General features: G+C 39.5%; 2 protein-coding genes across 2 annotated transcripts; one reads left to right on the top strand and one right to left on the bottom strand.

Moving 5' to 3' along the window:
* Positions 1 to 89: 89 nt before the first annotated feature.
* LOC106564569 (transmembrane protein 120B) lies at positions 90 to 7659 on the top strand. The gene is made up of 12 exons (XM_014130715.3): positions 90 to 259; positions 1117 to 1235; positions 1359 to 1475; positions 1580 to 1639; positions 1738 to 1833; positions 1929 to 2018; positions 2142 to 2207; positions 2368 to 2429; positions 2576 to 2668; positions 6077 to 6141; positions 6472 to 6540; positions 6941 to 7659. The coding sequence occupies exons 1-12, from the start codon at positions 197 to 199 to the stop codon at positions 7055 to 7057; spliced, it is 1017 nt and encodes a 338-aa protein (XP_013986190.1). The 5' UTR covers positions 90 to 196; the 3' UTR covers positions 7058 to 7659.
* Positions 7660 to 12672: 5013 nt separating this feature from the next.
* rhof (ras homolog family member F) lies at positions 12673 to 17256 on the bottom strand. The gene is made up of 5 exons (XM_014130687.3): positions 16778 to 17256; positions 15992 to 16079; positions 14338 to 14447; positions 13494 to 13628; positions 12673 to 13278 (listed from the first exon to the last, which is right to left on the bottom strand). The coding sequence occupies exons 1-5, from the start codon at positions 16910 to 16912 to the stop codon at positions 13114 to 13116; spliced, it is 633 nt and encodes a 210-aa protein (XP_013986162.1). The 5' UTR covers positions 16913 to 17256; the 3' UTR covers positions 12673 to 13113.
* Between the last annotated feature and the right edge of the window lie 2277 nt (positions 17257 to 19533).

Here is a 19533-nt window from a genome sequence, read left to right as displayed (position 1 = left end):
TTACTGTAGTAGGGGTTCCTGTCTAGTAAGTTTATTTCTGCACTTTAGAACAAGTGACGACACAAATGTACATTTGACAGTAGTAGGCAGTCGGGCGCATGCGCTCAAAATGAAATAAGAAAATAATCGTGGACAGCTGTACTAGCCGTTGGAGGTTCTGTACGGTGGGAGTCGGCGAGTGCCGCTTACTGACACAATGTCACTGCAAAGGTGTCAAACTGAATGGGGAGAAATTGACCAAGAATATCAACAGTTACAGGTAGGCCTATGTGAAGCCAGTTTGATAACTAGCTAGGTGCGTGGCATGACGTGGACTACAGCTAGTTCAGAAAGAGAGGTTGGAGGATGATAACTGATATAACGTTACTATTGTCAGCTCAGCTAGCTTTCTAGCTAACCCAGCCAACATGGCTAGAAGCTAGCTAGCATACTAACTTGATAAAGGGTTTCATCAGGTATTTTTGTAAACGATATGTTGTATTTAGGAGCTTTCCAATATAACGTTAACTAATTCATTTCCTGCGGTATCTGCAAGTCAGATGTACTTGAATTGGTACAGCTAGCTTTTAATATACGCACATGTTAGCTAACGTTAATTATCTAGCAATAATGTTAGCCTGTTTAAAGTCCTTATAACCAGCAAGTTAACTAGCTAACTCCGATTAATAACAATGATTAGGTAACGTTGGTGGATTTCACTAAAACGCAACTAAGTTTTCACCTCGGCGCAGTTAAATCAGTCAACCAATGCGGATAAGTAGCAAATAAGTGTCACTTAACTCCGGGTGTAGTCGTCTTCCTTGCTCTTATTTCCTTAATTGCTACCACTTGAAACGACTGGATAGGTTTCAATGACATTGTAATGTTGCCTTCCATCCACCTGTCATATTCTGCTAGACCAGGGACCATAGAGAGAGGAAATAAAGTAAGCCACTGAGACGGCCTCAAACTGCAAGAATAAAAGGGGGGGGGGGGGGGGGGGGGGGGTCTGTCCTAGACCTTATCCATCGCGGCTTTTCTAAATTCAGACTTTGAAAATAATTGCCTGACAGTTATCAACATATCTGAGTACTGGTGAGCAATGTGCAGTCATTTGTTTTCCATTTTTATTTCTAGGAAACTCACAAAGTGTACAGACAGAAGCTCGAGGAGCTCACCAACCTCCAGGCAACATGCAGCAGTGCCATTAGTAAACAGAGGAAGGGTCTAAAAGACCTCCGCCACAGTCTGCGCAAGTAAGTAGCCTACTATTAGTGCTGGCAGCTTGCAGTTATTGACAAAGAATGGTCCAGTCTTGTTTTCCTGTACCAAATGTCCTCAATTAGGACCTGAGCATTTAGTGTTTTGTTCTATTACAGATGTACAAAAACAAGCGATGAGAAAGAAACGGAACTGATCAAAGACATCCAAATGCAAATTAAAGACAAAGAACATTTCTTCTTTGATATGGAAGCCTATTTGCCAAAGAAGAATGGGTCAGTGTATTTGAGGACATGGTTCTTTTTTGGTTGGTTACAGATTTTACGCAGTTTGTCATTAGAGGGTGTAAAAGTATGTTGTAAAATATTTCTCTTTTCAGATTGTACTTAAATTTGGTCCTTGGTAATGTGAATGTCACACTCCTCAGCAACCAGGCTAAGTAAGTGTGTTGCTTCAGCTTTAGCAAAATATCTGTATTCAGTCACATCCGTTTGGTTGCTGCGTCTGATTCCTTGTTGCTTCTTTTCGCTCGAGCAGATTTGCCTACAAAGATGAATATGAGAAGTTCAAGCTTTGTATGACAATAATCTTGATGTTTGCTGCCATAACCTGTCTCTTCTTGTTCAATTACCGGTGAGTTGATTATATTATACATTTTCATGTTTCCTCATAGCATCGCTTAATGTTTTGTTAAAGCAAGGTAGTTGTAAATGTCTGTTTTGTTTCAGTGTCACAGATGAAATCTTCAACTTCTTGCTGGTTTGGTACTATTGCACTTTGACCATAAGGGAAAGCATCCTCATGAGCAATGGGTCCAGGTGAGCTACTAAGCTTTTTATGTGACTGAATTATTTATTTACTCCATGAGATTCAAATACTAGACTAGCATGTTGACCTAGTTCTGCTTCTTTATTCTAATTCCACTCAATGTGTCCTTTCAGGATTAAAGGGTGGTGGGTCTCCCATCATTACGTCTCTACCTTCCTATCAGGTGTAATGCTTACCTGGTAAGTCCTTTTTATTTATTTTCAACTTTGAACACTTTCATTAATTGCGGTCGATCAAAATCGATTGACAGTTACCCTCAAAGGTTGCCTGACGAGCAGTTTGATTGATAAATGTTATTTGATCGCCTGTATTGATTGGTTCCTCTGTTTCTTCTCAAAGGCCAGAGGGGTCCATGTATCAGATGTTCAGAAGTCAATTCCTTGCCTTCTCCATTTATCAGAGTAAGCATCTACTTTCTCATTTTATCTTCGTATGTGTTGAGTTTTTTTGAAAACAATTCGCAAAGTGTAAGTCTGTCATTACTCATACATGATTAATTGTAAAAGTATTTGATTCATTTGTTGAAATTCATCACTGTGTTTTTCAGGCTTTGTGCAGTTTCTTCAATATTACTACCAAAGTGGCTGCTTATACAGGTTACGAGCTTTGGGGGAAAGAAATCAGTTGGACCTCACAGTGGGTAAGATGAGTTCCTTTTCAGTTAAGACAGTTTCTAAGGCTTGCTTATTGGTTATGACTTGGGAAAGCTTTTGAACCATTAAGTCACAACCAAAATTATTGGCACCCTTGATTAAAAAATATATATATATTAAAAAAAGGCTGTATAAAATAAATAATACAAATACTGAGCTATATTGTATGTTAAGAAAAAACAGAACATTGTGCGTTTGCATTTGTTGGATGAAATGGAGCTCTTTGGCCACGCACACCAGTGGTGGGTTTAGCGTCGAAAAAAGGATGCATATACAGAAAAGAACTCCATACCTACTGTAAAATATAGTGGGGGGGGTTTTGCTTAATTAAATTGTCGCCAGCAGCACAGTTAGTAACCAACGGTCTGGTTAACATTGAAACCAGCTGTGCTAGGGCAAGTAAAATGGTCAGAGTGAGGTGTTCTCTCATTTACGTCTGGAAGTAGCAAGCAAGCTAGCTAACTTTACCCAGTTAACTTGGGTGCTTGACTGCCGTTGTGAGGTCAGAACGTTCACATAAACCCTATTCCTTGGCCAGAGTGTGCAGTGTGCGCTCAAACGCTCCAAGAGTAAAACGCTCAGAATTTACGAACGGACAATCTGACAACGCTCTGAATTTACGAACGCCCAGGGCGCACTCTGGCACTCCAGAGTGAATTTATGAACGCACCCCAATAATCTGGAAATATTCTCTATGGAGGAATGATCTCTTAAAATCCCTTCCAATGTGTTCTCCAATCTCATAAAACACTTTAGAAAAAGGCTCTGTGCCGTTATTCTTGCAAGGGGAGGGTGCAGGAGTATTGAAAACACGGGTGCCAATAATTCTGACCCCTATCTTTTTGAGAATACTTTTTTATTACTTGTGAAGTAAAATATTTATCTCTGAGCAGTTGTATTAGTATAAAGTAATATAATTTTTGCATACAATATCTCAGTATTTCATATAATGTTTTTTTTTTTCTTATCTTGATCAAGGGTGCCAGTAATTTCAGTCATTCCTGTAAATCAAATAACCATGTGTTGGTGACCAATAAAATGTTATTGCGAGTGTAGCGAAATGCTTGTGCTTCTAGTTCCGACAGTGCAGTAGTATCTAACAGTACTCTAACAATTCCACAACTACCTATTACACACAAATCTAAGTAAAGGGATGAGCAATTACCGAGTGGCATAGGCAAAATGGTATAGAATACAGTATATACATATGAGAAGAGTAATGCAAGATATGTAAACATTATTGAAGTGGCCAATGATTTCAAGTCTGTATGTGGGCAGCAGCCTCTCTGTGCTAGTGATGGTTGTTTAACAGTATGATGGCCTTGAGAAAGAAGCTGTCTCTCTGTCCCAGCTTTGATGCACCTCGCCTTCTGGATGATAGCGGGGTGAACAGGCAGTGGGTCGGGTGGTTGTTGTCCTTGATCCTTTTGGCCTTCCTATGACATCGGGTGCTGTAGGTGTCATGGAGGGAAGGTAGTTTGCCCCCGTGTGATGCATTGTGCAGACTGCACCACCCTCTGGAGAGCCTTGCGTTTGTGGGCACTGCAGCTGCCGTACCAGGCGGTGATACAGCCCGACAGGATGCTCTCAATTGTGCATCTGTAAAGGTTTTAGGTGTTAAGCCACATTTCTTTAGCCTCCTGAGGTTGAAGAGGCACTGTTGCGCCTTCACCACACTATCTGTGTGGGTGGACCATTTCAGTTTGTCTGATGTGTACGCCGAGGAACTTGAAGACTTCCACCTTCTCCACTGCTGTCCTGTCGATGTGGATAGGGGGGTGCTCCCTCTGCTGTTTCCTGAAGTCCACGATCAGCTCCTTTTGTTTTGTTGCCGTTGAGTGAGAGTTTGTTTTCCTGACACCACACTCAGTGCCCTCACCTCCTCCCTGTAGGCAGTCTCGTCGTTGTTGGTAATCAAGCCCACTACTGTTGTGTCGTCTGCAAACTTGATGATTGAGTTGGAGGCGTGCATGTCCATGCTGTCATGGGTGAACAGAGTACAGGAGGGGGCTGAGCACGACCCTTGTGGGGATGTGTTGAGGATCAGCGAAGAGGTGTTGTTTCCTACCTTCATCACTTGGGGGAGACCCGTCAGGAAGTCCAGGACCCAATTGCACAGGGCGGGGTTGAGACCCAGGGCCTCAAGCTTAATGATGAGCTTGCAGGTTTACTATGGTGCTGAATGCTGAGCTGTAGTCAATGAACATCATTCTTACATGGGTATTCCTCTTGTCCAGATGGGATAGGGCAGTGTGATGGTGATTGCATCGTCTGTGGACCTATTGGGGTGGTAAGCAAATTGAAGTGGTTCTAGGGTGGCAGGTAAGGTGGAGTTGAGTCTCCCAAAGCACTTTATGATGACTGAAGTGAGTGCTACTGGGCGATAGTAATTTAGTTCAGTTCAGCATTCTTGGGTACAGGAACAATGGTGGCCATCTTGAAGCATGTGGGGACAGCAGACTGGGATGGGGGGAGATTGACTATGTCCATAAACACACCAGTCAGCTGGTCTGCACGTGCTCGGGCTAGGGATGCCATCTTGGCCGGCAGCCTTGCAAGGGTTAACACGTTTAAATGTCTTACTCACGTTGGCCGTGGAGAGGGAGAGCCCACAGTCCTTGGTAGTGGGCTGCGTTGGTGGCACTGTATTATCCTCAAAGCAGGCAAAGAAGGTGTTTAGTTTGTCTGGAAGCAAGATGTGGCTGGTTTTCTTTTTGTAGTCTGTTTGCCTGTAGACTCTGCCACATACGTCTCGTGTCTGAGCCGTTGAATTGCAACTCCACTTTGTCCCTATACCGACATTTCGCTTGTTTGATTGGCTTGCGGTGGGAATAATTACACTGTTTGTATTCCGCCATATTCCCTGTACAAGACATTTGCATGTGTGTTAATAGTTCTTACAAAGAAGTGGGCCACAAGCAACCCCATGACTGGAAAAATGGGACAAAGGTGGTGCTTTACCCTTGAGCAAGTTGCTACTCTTCCATGTTGAGTGATGTCCCAGTTGTCGGAATGCCCTGCATGAGTTCACACATGTCCTCTTTGATTAAAAGTTTACATTTCTACTGCCCAAAATTCCAATTATGATAGACTGTAGAAAAATGTATTTAGTAAAATCTTGCTTACCAGAGGGAGCTAATGGACAACATTTTGCAATCAGTTTGCAGCTTCCCTTTGAACATAGTATTGTTCAAGAGGATAAAGGTTTTGTCCCTCTTGTTTAGCTGTTTTTGATATAGCTTACTTTACTCTACAATGCGTTTTAGTCTAATGATTAACCTGTACTCCTGACAAAGTTAGTTGAACTGGATGTAAACATACTGTCTTTCGGGAAGTTTATGCATTATTCAATGTTTTGGATTTTCCACCATTTATTAATTGTTTCTTTTTTGCAGAGGGGTTCCAGTCATGGATGTGGAGAGGGCTCACCTTCCTCTTGCCATTCCTCTTCTTCGGACATGTAAGTCTAACACAACTGTACTAAAATGGTTATCCAGGGATGAGGTCTGAGTGTGTGCCAGCTTGTTTCACACAGACTAGGATGAGGCATTATGGGGGAAGAGAGTGGAGTGGGGAGACTTAAAAGATGGTATTGCAAAATCTGTCACACTTGTAAAATAAGTGTTGCCCAACATGATTGCAAAGCTTACATTTTGTTCCTTATTTCAGCTAAGATGGTTATTTCAGCTGTTTATACTTTTACATGTACACACGCCAGCTGCCATGCTTGTGTTCTTGAATAAGGTTTTAGGTCTTAGACTGAGCTTTTCTCTCTCAATCCCATTCACAGTTCTGGCAGCTGTACAATGCTTTGACCCTGTTTCGGTTGGCAGGACATAAAGACTGTAAAGAGTGGCAGGTAAGGACAGAAATTCTACCATCCAATCTCTGTAAAATCCCTTGTTTTCAAATAGAATACAGTACAACATGCCTCTACATCCACCCCTGTCTCGTTACAAGACTACTCTCTACTCAGTCACTGGCCACATCATCATGATGATGCAAAATGCATCCATTTTGTGTCATCATGAAGTAGCTGGCGACACTTTGCTTCTTAAAAGCCCAATATCTTGGAAACTTCACTACTGACATGCCACATTTTTGGAACTGTGTATAAAAATCCCTTTAAGAATGACACCTGTGACTTCATTGTACTAGATGTCATCAATGGAAGGTTTAACTTCCAGTGTCAGAGTAGTCTTGTAAAGATTTTCAGCAAAAATTGGATTTCTTATTTAATGCCTTTTTGTGTCTTTCAGGTATTTATGTTGGCACTGACATTTCTTGTCCTATTCCTGGGGAATTTTCTTACCACATTGAAAGTTGTTCGCCAAAAAGTCCAGGAAAACCCAGAGAAAGTGCAAAAGCAAGAGTGAATACGAGTCTGACTACAGCTCAGACTCCCAAGTGACCATGAAACAAATGGCACTTTGAAACGCACAATCGATGGAAATATGGACTGCAGAGGGTTTTTGCCAGGAAAAGACGGAGTGAAGAGACTGATGTGTGTCTCAGCCTTGATGACAGCTGCAACATTAACCAATAACCTTGGCTGAATGTGCTTTTGTTTCCAATAGTTTGTCGTTGTCCTTGCTACCCATGCAATCACAACACAGAGCGGCCTTCTTCTGGCAGATGAACCACTGCGATCCTGGACCATTTGAGGCTTGATCCTGTAGATTTAGTGTAATTGGACAGACTTATTCATTATGGTGTGGATGTATTTAGGACGGAGCATGAACTACATGTACAGAGATCCACTCTTTAAACTATATGCAACTAAACAAAGACGGGTAGCATTAGGTCATGAGAAGAGGTTAGATTACCTACAAAGTATATGTACTGTCAATATTTCACACAGCTGTTTTTGGTATGGAATATTTGAATACATCCACGGCACATTCATTTTTACTGTTCACAACTACAAGTGTCTGTCGTTTTGATATTTTTTTCAGTAAAGATGCATTGAACTATACAATTCTCCCGGTGTGCTGTTTGAAAGTAAACCAGTTTCTTTTCTCTGGATATTGACATGTTGATGCAGGTCCAACTTATATAAAGAAGTAAAGCCTGCTTTTTATTTCAGCAATGTACCAGCTAAGACTTGTTAACTGATCATAGACATTTACAAACTTTAACAGCAGCCATTTACTACCATTGTTGGGTTGATTTGGCAACCATAAATTGCACAGCTGTACTATTTTAAATAATGAATATAGTAATACATGTCAAGGTTTTAGTATACAAGGATTTTCTTTCCCTTCTGTAATGCACCTTGTTAAACTGAGTTCCTGGTGTTGTAACTTCTCACAGTGGATTCAGAATTAAGACACAAATCCATCTTTAAATAAATCCTGTAATCTAGTTGAAAATGATAACCCTTTCAATTAATGATTATTTGAGACCTGTCCAATTCAGGCTGTGCTGGTTGTTTTGAGTTCACCTTTGTCACAGTATGCTGTAAAGGTCTACTTCAAACAATTACTGCTATGAGCACTGGTACTTTGAGCAAATGATTGGGAATAATGTCTTCAGTACAAATGTGCAGGCATGATCAAGTTCTATAACTCTGCTGACATACCGTATGTATTGTAACGCATCAACTCTGAACTAAGGCAAAATCTCATGAGCTTGTGTATCCCTTTTCAGTGTCATTTAATTTTGAGCTGTAGTGTTAAATCTGAACAACTTTATTACTTAGTGACAGCGCGCTCTAATGCCTCATCTCTCCCTGTAGCCTGTCACAATTACTTGATTTGTTCCATTTGGAATCAAGTGTTCTGTTTTGTTATTGAGAAAATCTAAGGTCTTAGATATTAGTCTTGTTTCCGTAAAGAAGAAAAATCAATTCTACGCTCGAAGGGAGCCACTCTTTTTGTTATACTTGTAGGCAAAAACCTGTTATTGACCATTAGACCAAAATATTACATTCTGTTTGTAACATCAAAACTGCCGCAATGCACTATACAACAGCACCTATTTCCTCATGTTGTGGTATTGGTTTCATGTCATAAGACTGTACCTTGTGCCTAAACGTATCACTGTAACAAGAGACAATGGACTAAGTGATTATTGCTTCTGTCTCTGATTACATCTGATTAAAGGATGTTATCTGAGAGGCATTTTATTTACATTGATATAAGGCCCTGTGTTTTGGAACTAGCAAATATTAATTGATAAGTCATGTAACAAACGTATTTGCTTAGCAAAGAAATATATACATCAGCTTTCACATTTTATTCAGTTGCCTAGCTACAGTACTACTGTAGGACACATTGCTATGTCAGTATTTTTTTCATAGCAACCACCACTAGTGGGCACTGTCATTAAACTTTAGAAAACTGCAATAGATATTTGTCCAGACTCCAGCTCTGAAAGGAACTGATGTCTATCAGCTTTCAACCACAGTAGTAAATGGTTGTAAATTGTCCTGACAATGTAAAAGGTGCAGACTACTTATCATCCTCTGCAGAAAGGGTAAGTCGCTTACATGAACATGTGTAATGGCAGTGGTGTAAAGTATTCAAGTAGTTTTTTGAGTATCTCTACTTTACCATTTATGTTTGACTACTTTTACTCCACTACATTCATAAAGAAAATGTAATTTTTATGCCATACTTTTTCCCTGACACACAAACGTACTTGTTACATTTCAAATGCTTAGCAGGACAGGAAAATGTTCAAATTCACACACTTATCAAGTGTAGGCCGTCATTGTAAATAAGAATTTGTTCTTAACTGACTTGCCTAGTTAAATGTTTTTCTTTAAAAACACCCCTGGTCATCCCCACTGCCTCTGATCTGGTGGGCTCACTGAACATATGTTTTGTTTGTAAATTGTCTTAGTGTTGGAGTGTGCCCCTGGCTATCTTTTAAATAAAAAAAGAAAACCATGCTATCTGGTTTGCTTATTTATTACAAGGAATGTGAAGTGATTTATACTTTTACTTTTGATACTTACAGTACCAGTCAAAAGTTTGGACATCTACTCATTAAGGTTTTTCTTTTTACTCTTTTCTACAATGTAGAATAATAGTGAAGACATCAAAACTATGAAATAACATATGGAATCATTTGGTAACCAAAAAAAGTGTTAAATCAAAATATTTTATATTTGAGATTCTTCAAAGTAGTCACCCTTTGCCTTGACAGCTTTGCACACTCTTGGCATTCTCTCAACCAGCGTTGAGGTATGGAATGCATTTCAATTAAGAGGTGTGCCATTTTTGGAATTTCTTTCCTTAATGCGTTTGAGCCAATCAGCTGTGTTGTGACAAGGTAGGGGGGGTATACAGAAGATAGCCCTATTTGGTAAAAGACCAAGTCCATATTATGTATTTTGATTTAACACTTTTTTGGTTACTACATAATTCCATGTGTTATTTCATAGTTTTGATGTCTTCACTATTGTTCTACAATGTAGAAATCGTACAAATAAAGAAAAACCCATAAACTTTTGACTGGTACTGTAAATATATTTAAAAACAAATGCTTTTAGACTTTTACTCAAGTAGTATTTTACCGGGTGACTTCCACTTTTACTTGAGTCATTTTCTGTTCGGGTATTTTTACTTTTACTCAAGTATGAGAACTGGGTACTTCTTCCACCACTGTGTAATGGGCAAACTATTCCTTGAGTAGGTATATATTTATAGACGACTTCATGAAACAAATCTTGCCAGGTGATAAAGTGATCAGTGGAACAAAGCTCTTCCTAGGAATTGAACTGCTAAAGAAATTGACATTCAACCTCTCAATGATGGATGGTGAGACAAGCTTGAATGTTAAGTCCCCTATTTAGGGGACTATGAGCAGTTCTTGGACCGGTTCCGACTGACATTTGTGTGTATGGGCGCTCTGTGAACCGCGCAACATGTACAGGCAGAATTGAAGCGTTCATGTAAGCCAATGATGAGATCATAGAGATCCTATTAAATTAAATTCAAATTCTATGGCTGAGATGCAGTAGGTGTAATTGTAACAGTGTAGGTTCCGTCCCTCTCTTCGCCCCACACATCAACAACTGACACCCCACGAAGCATCGTTACCCATCGCGCCACAAAAGCCGCGGCCCTTGCAACGCAAGGGGCAACCCTACTTCAAGTCTCAGAGCGAGTGATGTCACCGATTGAAACGCTATTAGCGCGCACCACCGCTAACTAACTAGCCATTTCACATCGGTTACACTCACCCCCCCTTTGACCTCCTCCTTTTCCGCAGCAACCAATGATCCGGGTCACGGCACCAATGTAACAGTGTAGGTTCCGTCCCTCTCTTCGCCCCAACCCGGGCTCGAACCAGGGACCCTTGCACACATCAACAACTGACACCCACCGAAGCATCGTTACCCATCGCGCCACAAGAGCCACGGCCCTTGCAACGCAAGGGGCAACCCTACTTCAAGTCTCAGAGCGAGTGACATCACCGATTGAAACGCTATTAGCGCGCACCACCGCTAACTAACTAGCCATTTCACATCGGTTACAAAATCTGACACCTCATTTGCATAGAGAGCAACACGTCACATTTTCTGGCCTATCCAGACAAGGGATCGATTTCCTCTGGCTGTGAACCTCGCAGCTCAGCTTACAATATGGCATATGAAACGGGAAAGCAACTGCAGCAAAAGCAGTGTCATCTTGCTGTGATGTTCTCAGATGGATTTAGAGATCAACATGAAAAAACCCAATCACTTCGTAGAATTCAAACAAGAGCACTTTTTCTTGTTCACAGGGGGACTAAATCACTTTGTGCTTAAAGCTGAAGTTGTAACGAGTTAGCAGGCATTTGAATGGCGTCTCTGGGCAGAAATGGTACCAATTTTGTACTGCCGCTAAGTACAGTTGAAGTCAGAAGTTTACATACACTTAGGTTGGAGTCACTAAAACTTGTTTTTTAACCACTCCACAAATTTCTTGTTAAGAAACTATAGTTTTGGCAAGTCGATTAGGACATCTACTTTGTGCATGACACAAGTAATTTTTCCAAAAATTGTTTACAGACAGATTATTTCACTTATAATTCACTGTAACAATTCCAGTGGGTCAGAAGTTTACATACACTAAGTTGCACGTGCCTTTAAACAGCTTGGGAAATTCCAGAAAATTATGTCATGGCTTTAGAAGCTTCTGATAGGCTAATTGACATCATTTGAAACAATTGGAGGTGTACCTGTGGATGTATTTTAAGGCCTACCTTCAAACTCAGTGCCTCTTTGCTTGACATCATGGGAAAATCAAAAGAAATCAGCCAAGACCTAAGAAAAAAAATTGTAGACCTCCACAAGTCTGGTTCAATTCCCAAACGCCTCAAGGTACCACGTTCATCTGTACAAAATACCAAAGTCAAACAATTTAAAGGCAATGCTACCAAATACTAATTGAGTGTATGTAAACTTCTGACCCACTGGGAATGTGATGAAAGAAATAAAAGCTGAAATAAATCATTCTCTGAACTATTATTCTGACATTTCACATTCTTAAAATAAAGTGGTGATCCTAACTGACCTAAGACAGGTAATTTTTACTAGGATTAAATGTCAGGAATAGTGAAAAACTGAGTTTAAATGTATTTGGCTAAGGTGTATGTAAACTTCTGACTTCAACTGTATGATCATATTTATTTTCTATTTAGAAGGTGAAATATTATAGTAAGTCGTTTATAATTTGAGCATTTCAACCATTTCCAGCCCTATTCACCCACTTTTGTTGAATAGGGGAAAAATCATATATGATTTGTCATATTTGTATCATATTTGTACTGTGTACATGAGCTTGTGTCCTTAAAAGTGATTACAACTCAGCAATTTCTAAATATTTTTACCCAAATGGTGAGATTTTAATCTTTCTGGCAGTATAAGCATTATTTGGTATTGTTTATGGCCCTCTCATGATAAATAATTACTTTGGTATGTCTATTTAGGCAGAAATCTACATTTTGATATTACATTTAACTGGTTAAAAATAAACGAATAAATCACAGAAGACCAGCAATGGGTACAACAAATTATTTATAAAAGTAAAAATATCAATTCAGTAACTGATAAAAAGGATATTTAAAATTCTATGATACACAATCTCGATCTACTTCTATCATATTCCCACTTATACTTTGGCCTAACGTGGAGACAAAACCACTCTGGAATCCCAGGATAGACCTTGCGCCCACAGAACTAGCAGGATTACCATCTCGACCCAAGCAGACATTAGTTCAGTGTTGAATATCATTGTCCAGATCCCAAGGGCATGAGTTGGCTGGGGATGGTGTCTCTAGACAGGCACTTGATGAAATTGAATTAGGATGACCCAGGATGTGGCAAGCAGTTGTTTATAATAGACAAGCAGCAGATGGTGTAGATTTTACATGTAAGACCAGGGGACAGGGTGTCCTGTTGTGTCAATTGACTTCAAGCCTCTGTCCTTTCACTAAGAGGTCACAGGACGACACAATGCCTCTTCCTCGTACGGTGTTTTGCTCTGCGGCTGGATGCCAGGGCTTTTTTAGTGGCCTCTCTGAAAATGTCCTCCACGTTTTCACGATATTTGGCTGAACACTCCAGATAAAGCTCAGCACTCATGTGCCGCCTGGTGTCCTCACCCTGTGGAACCAAACAAAGAGTACTAATTGGAAGACGGGAGTACTGGATCAGAATTGGAGACTGACACACAGGGCAAATCAGGTGGACTAGGATCAAACATTTGAGAAGCAATTGAAGGCCATGATCCATAATTCAAATTAAATGGTTAAAGTCAAAGCTGCACACTGCAAGTTATATGGATAAATCTGTCATCAGGAGGACAGGTTGATCCTCACCTGTATGTAAGTAATGGGAGCCTGGTCCATGGCTTTGAGCCTCCTGGTACGTTCCTTATCCTTTCTCAGGTCAGTCTTACAGCCAATCAGAATGACAGGAACATCGCGACAGAAGTGGTTCACTTCCGGGTACCACTTTGTGAGTCAGCAGATCACAAAAGTGAATGTAGGGGTCAGAGGTCAAGGTAGGAAGGTGGTCAAAATATCACATTGGGATTGCAAAAAACACTTCATAGACAGGTTGTTTGGTTTGGCTCTACGTCCATTGCATCACACACCCAGGTATCGGTTCTACAAATAGGTGTGTTTTCTTTTGTGTTTACTTCCTCCCTCCCTTGCTGTAGTGTTTTATGCTTGCAATGTCTCACTCTGACTGCATTCCCCATGTCTTTATCACACTTTGCATTCATGGCTCTGTATTGACATTTCCCTGCTCATTGAGGGAGGCTTCCAGCACAGTCCCAGTTTGTGCTGTGGTTGATTCACATGTAGCGAGGGGAGTCAAAAGAAAGTACACCACTATATCAAAGTCAATCATTTACAGTCATTCATCAAACTAAATTCCTACCTAGACATGACGTCTAACCACTGATAAGAGGTGAACTCACACAATCCTTTTCCACCTCTCTGTAGTGACTAATGTTGGGTTTGTTGTACAAACCACACTCAGTTAATGTTAGTTTCATTATGCACTGTACTGGGGTCCTAGCAAAACACACCAGCCTGTCAAATTCACTCTGTGGTTAGCTGCTTTAGCGTTGGATGTTGTTGGGCAGAATATGAATGTCATTGGCTGTCACTGCATAATGTAATATCGTTGATGAATCATGGTCAGTGAGCTTACTTTGATTAAGACATTTTCAAAACTGGTGGGGTTGGTTACGTCATAACAGACTAACACCAGGTTGGCATTCTGATAGGAGAGTGGCCTCAAACGATCGTAGTCATCTTGGCCTGAAAAAGGTACACAGAAATACACAATGTTAAGTGTTTGATTACATTTTTTCAAGAAAATAGAGACAATAGTAAACAAGGATCTGATCCATTGGGTTTATCCTTGCAGTCCAAGAATGAAAAAAAAAAATGGCACATTCATAAAATAACGATGTTAAAAGTATGTCAAATTAAAAATGTTCCACTTTTATCAACAACAAAAAAACTCTAGTATGGAACAAGTTGATACAGAACCATGCTGGGGGTGAGTTATAAAACCACATCCTGACTTCAACTTCCATTTCCTGTAAAATAAAGTGGCTGGTGCAGCAGTTAGGGTAAGCTGATGACTCACAGTGAACACTGTGAACACTGTGCTTGGACGTGATACTATGTTCCAGGAACAACCTAAGTAGCCTTCCCTGTAGCTCAGTTGGTAGAGCATGGTGTTTGCAACACCAGGGTTGTGGGTTCGATTCCCACGGGGGGCCAGCACAGAAAAAGTGTATGAAATTGTATGAAATGTATGCATTCACTACTGTAAGTCGCTCTGGATAAGAGCGTCTGCTAAATGACTAAAATGTAAAATGTAGATCATTCTGCCAATTATTAGTCAATACGTGTCATGTATATATCTAGAGGGGAGTGGAATATCCAGTATTGATAGAGAACACGTATAAAGTCATTTCTGAAACTAATTTCTCAGGAAGCCAAGTATCCTACAAGTCTGGATTAAAACCCCAAAATCCATAACAAGGAGCTGAAAGACTAGAAATCAAGTTTGACATGATCCTAATCAAATAAAAAAAACTTTTCAACAGAGTAAGGTATTATTTTGAAGCTACTTGCAAGTAACAATAAAACAAAGATTTTCAATTCAATATCTAGCCATTTCATCTGATAATCTGAGGTTTCGTTGACAATGTCTAGTTAAAAGTTTCAAAGACCAGTCAGATGACAAACACAGATAGAAACAGCATTTCTGTCTATAGATGAGCCTAGGCCACATCCTGTCACAACAGCTTTCTACAAAACTGCTGCTTATCAGTGCTGCAGGAGGGCAAGGTGTAATGCTCAGTGAGATGTCGTGTCATACTCATAGTTTACCAAAAATGTTTTATTAACTACAAAGTCAGACAGTATTCTACAAAAATCCACTATGACATTTCAACACAACACCTTGTTCGGGAAAAAGGAGCCAGTCAGATAAAAGTCATAAGACATGTTCAGTGCTCATCCTAGTCCAATGTTAGTTTTTACTGCTTATTCTCCATAAAACAAGAGTATCTTTTTAAAACGGATGGCTATATTAGTTTCTAATTGAAACCCTTCCAGAATCTCTGTTTTGAACCCACTGTTTTGAATGCATTGATGTCAGACACAATTCTATCCTTCTCTAGCTTTATTTTCCACCTAGCTGATCAAAGATCTGCTATCAGAATACCTCTGCTTGAGCATGACAGGCAAGGTGACTCCACATTCACACCCCACACACTGCATATCTGCCCATGTGCAGAACTTAACTTAACCCTCTGTTAGATCTATAGATACTTAATAATACTTACCAGCTGTGTCATAGAGGTTTAGTCGAATCTCTTTCCCTCCAAACTTGACTGTGGTGACATATTTCTCAAACACAGACGGAGCATACTTCTGTTAAACAGAAATGACAAAGGGAGAAAGAAATTCCGTATTTCAATCATTGGGATAATATTAAAGCACATAATTGAGACATAATAGAACCAAAACTGGATACAGTGCCATAGAACACTACATGTATTCAAAATCTGTCTCGGACAAAACCCTAATTATGTTACAACATTATTTTTGGAGATGGAAGCCTATATTTAGAATAGTGTTATTTCTCTGTTCTCAAATACCATGATTTTGTTTGGGAGTGTCAATGTGGTGAAAAAGGAATATATTTGCCTTAATTAATTATTTGAAAGGTTCATGTTTATGCTGGAACTTTGGCATTACACGCATTTCAGTCTGAACTTGTATAATGAACTAAACAAATCTGCTGACCAAAATTAAATGGAGATGTCAATAGAATAACTGTTTTATTTATATTAAGACATTTTAGTAAGATGAAATATATAAACAATATACTTTTATATAAATTTCATGATAGAGAAGACTACGATCATTAGACTACTCATAACATTTTAGTTTCACAGCCAACCCGAGCATGGCTTGGTGATGACACCCTCAATAGGGCACAAATGAATCAGGACTGCATAATTGAATATATTTTTTAAAGGGTGATTATCTTAATCTAAACAATAAAATTCAAAACACATTTACCTTCTTATACTCTTATATTTAAAGAGACGCCTTGCTGTCCTTACCTCTGGAAAGTCTCCTTTGGCATAGACCATTAGAAGGGATGTTTTCCCACAACCCCCATCACCCACAATAACAATTTTGAGTTCTTCTCCCTTCTTAGCGGTGCCATTGCTTGTCATAGTACCATTCTGTGTCATATCTCTTCTGTACGGTCCAACAGGTCGCCGTCAGACAGAAGTCAGGGTAACGTCAGTTCCTCCAAACAGAGTCCAAACACATGTCAGTGTTGCACGATAAGTTAATTTAAAGAAACTCAGCTTGGCTAAGTGAGAAGAATAAGTGAGTGAAAAAGGCAGAAACAAAGTTCAGGCTCATCTTAACCAGGTCTTTCCCTCTGCTCACCACTTCTTGTTCCTGTCCAAACACTTCTCACCCGCATCAATTTGTTCACCGGAAGAGTCTCTGTGGTAAGACCTGTCACACAATAGTCAACAGCAGTGCTCTCTCACCTTCCCACTCTGTAGTCATCTGGCCTATCCCATAACATCACTAGGTGGGGCTGAGGCTCACACAGAGGCACTGTCTCTATTTGAAAAGGTGTATTGAGTGTGCTTCTGCAAAGTTCTGAATAGTTCACTCTCCTCTGTGCCCTCCTCCTCCCTCTCAGAGAAGAAATCAATAATGATCAGTGGTATCTGAGAAGTATTGGTGCTCTGTGATATAGAGGGCTATTATTGCAAGGACTCTGATGAAGAGTGGGGTTAGATGGGGTCAGGGATCACACAGGCCTTTGATGGATCTGTGCCACCTTGAATTCTAGAGCTCTCTTATTTTACTTAGAGTTAGGGATATAACCACTATGGATGAAAAGGCTATTCTATGTCACCCTGTGTGCCTTCACTGGGCCTCTGAAATTATACTGAAAATGTGACCACTAAACCACAATAAATGTAAGTTGGCAGTTTAGTACTCAAGATACTTTTTTCTTAGCGTAAAGATGCAATTTGCTTTTAGAAATCATCTCTGAGATGTCTTCTTCATTTTGACAGTTGTCAGTAATTTTAAACCACCAACAATTTCAAAAACGCAAAGACAACACAAGACAGCCATCTTATTGATTTATATTTATTTGCAATTCAAAATGATATTTTGATGAACATTTCAAAAGTAAGAGCAAGCATGAAAGACCATTAGGCAAGCAAATATATATTTTAAAACAGCTTCTTACAAAAGTAACATGATATTTTGATTAACATTTTATAAAAAGAAAGTACATTTGAAAGACCATTGGGTAAACTGTTAAACATTTTTTTTTTTATGTTTAAATGCGTACTTTTATGTAACTCTTTTCAACCTAGTGCTTCATTGCCACCTACAGGAATGCCACCAAAAGGGATATTTCATTTTGGCTTCTGACAGGCAGTATGCGTGTGAAAAACAATAAGGAGAGAAAAAGTATATTAGACATCTATTTGGTTTAGATATCATACAGTTTGTGGCAAAATAAATAGACCCAAAGAAAAATAAAGTCAACTTCAATATACACACAATATCTACATTTGTATCAGTGGATTTTGTCATGCATTTCTAATCTAAATTATGGGATTTATGTGAAGTGATATGTTATATGAATAATAACGTTGGCTATATTCTGTTATTATTGCACCAATAACAGTTAATCAATTTCTCTTATATTTATTCAGCCCTTTGGAGAAGACAGGCAGCTGCCCTTTTGAAGGACTAGGCCTATAACACTCCTATGCTCTCAAGCGGTTATGGAGCAGGGAAAAGACTATTCAGAAAAGAGAGTGAACGCATATGAATAATGTAGGCCCTTGGTTTAAATACATTCATAAACATTCAATATTCGCATTAAATTGGAGTAAAATATAGTTTTGACTAGCGGTACTAAAATGGCCGCTCTCTCTCTTCTGTCCATTTCGTACTGTGTGCAAATGGTGACGCTGCAGTCGAGGCCAAACTCGAGGAAATCTTGACGGCCTCCACATAATGTATTCGCCTCCAACACTATCCAAATCAAAATTATCCATGGGATTCATTTTGATTTAGATTGTGTTGTAGGCGAATAAATGTAAGCAACATTTTTGTTTAAATCTTACAATTGTATCTTTATTTTCCTGTGACATAGGCCTACTGAATTAACACAATTTATGAGCTAAAATGCCATCGTGCACGCAACAGAAATCAACGGGAGTAGCCCAATTTGATCATAGTAAAGCCCTCCCTAATATATTATATTTCTGTGGGACTGCAATCCAGATTAGAACGGTCAAAATGTGATTCGAAAAATAGACATGTAGAATGTATAGTCTATGTTAAACGTTTATAACGGTAAATATACATTTTGTAACTTTTAACAGTGTTTAGTCAATTGGCAAATTATCTAAATTACCATGGGTCTATTTATTTTGAAGTCTATTTTAGTTTGTCTATAGGCTCCAGGCGATGAATGCTGGTTGAATACATTTTCAATGTATTATTCTAAATGAAATTCAAAACAATGGTGCAGTAACCTGTGTCTAGTTCTCCAAATACATTCCAAAACATTTTTTATACAACTATCGAAAGCAGTATTATCCCCAAAATATATCAACATGAATTGACTTATGCTATCATTTTAACTATTAACAGATTGACATAAAGGCCTAAATAGATACCCATCTTGCCTGCATAGAACAGCTTGACGTGCAACGGTCCGAGTATTAGGCTCTGTATTTACGAATGTGCAAAGAGAAATAGTGTAGCCTACTGTACTGCGAGCAGTCGTTGGTCTTCTGCACAAGAGGCCCATTCCCTT

Source organism: Salmo salar, chromosome 01, assembly GCF_965601325.2.
Source record: "Salmo salar chromosome 01, fSalSal1, whole genome shotgun sequence".
NCBI lineage: Eukaryota > Metazoa > Chordata > Actinopteri > Salmoniformes > Salmonidae > Salmo > Salmo salar.
This window is presented reverse-complemented; position numbering and strand designations above follow the sequence as displayed.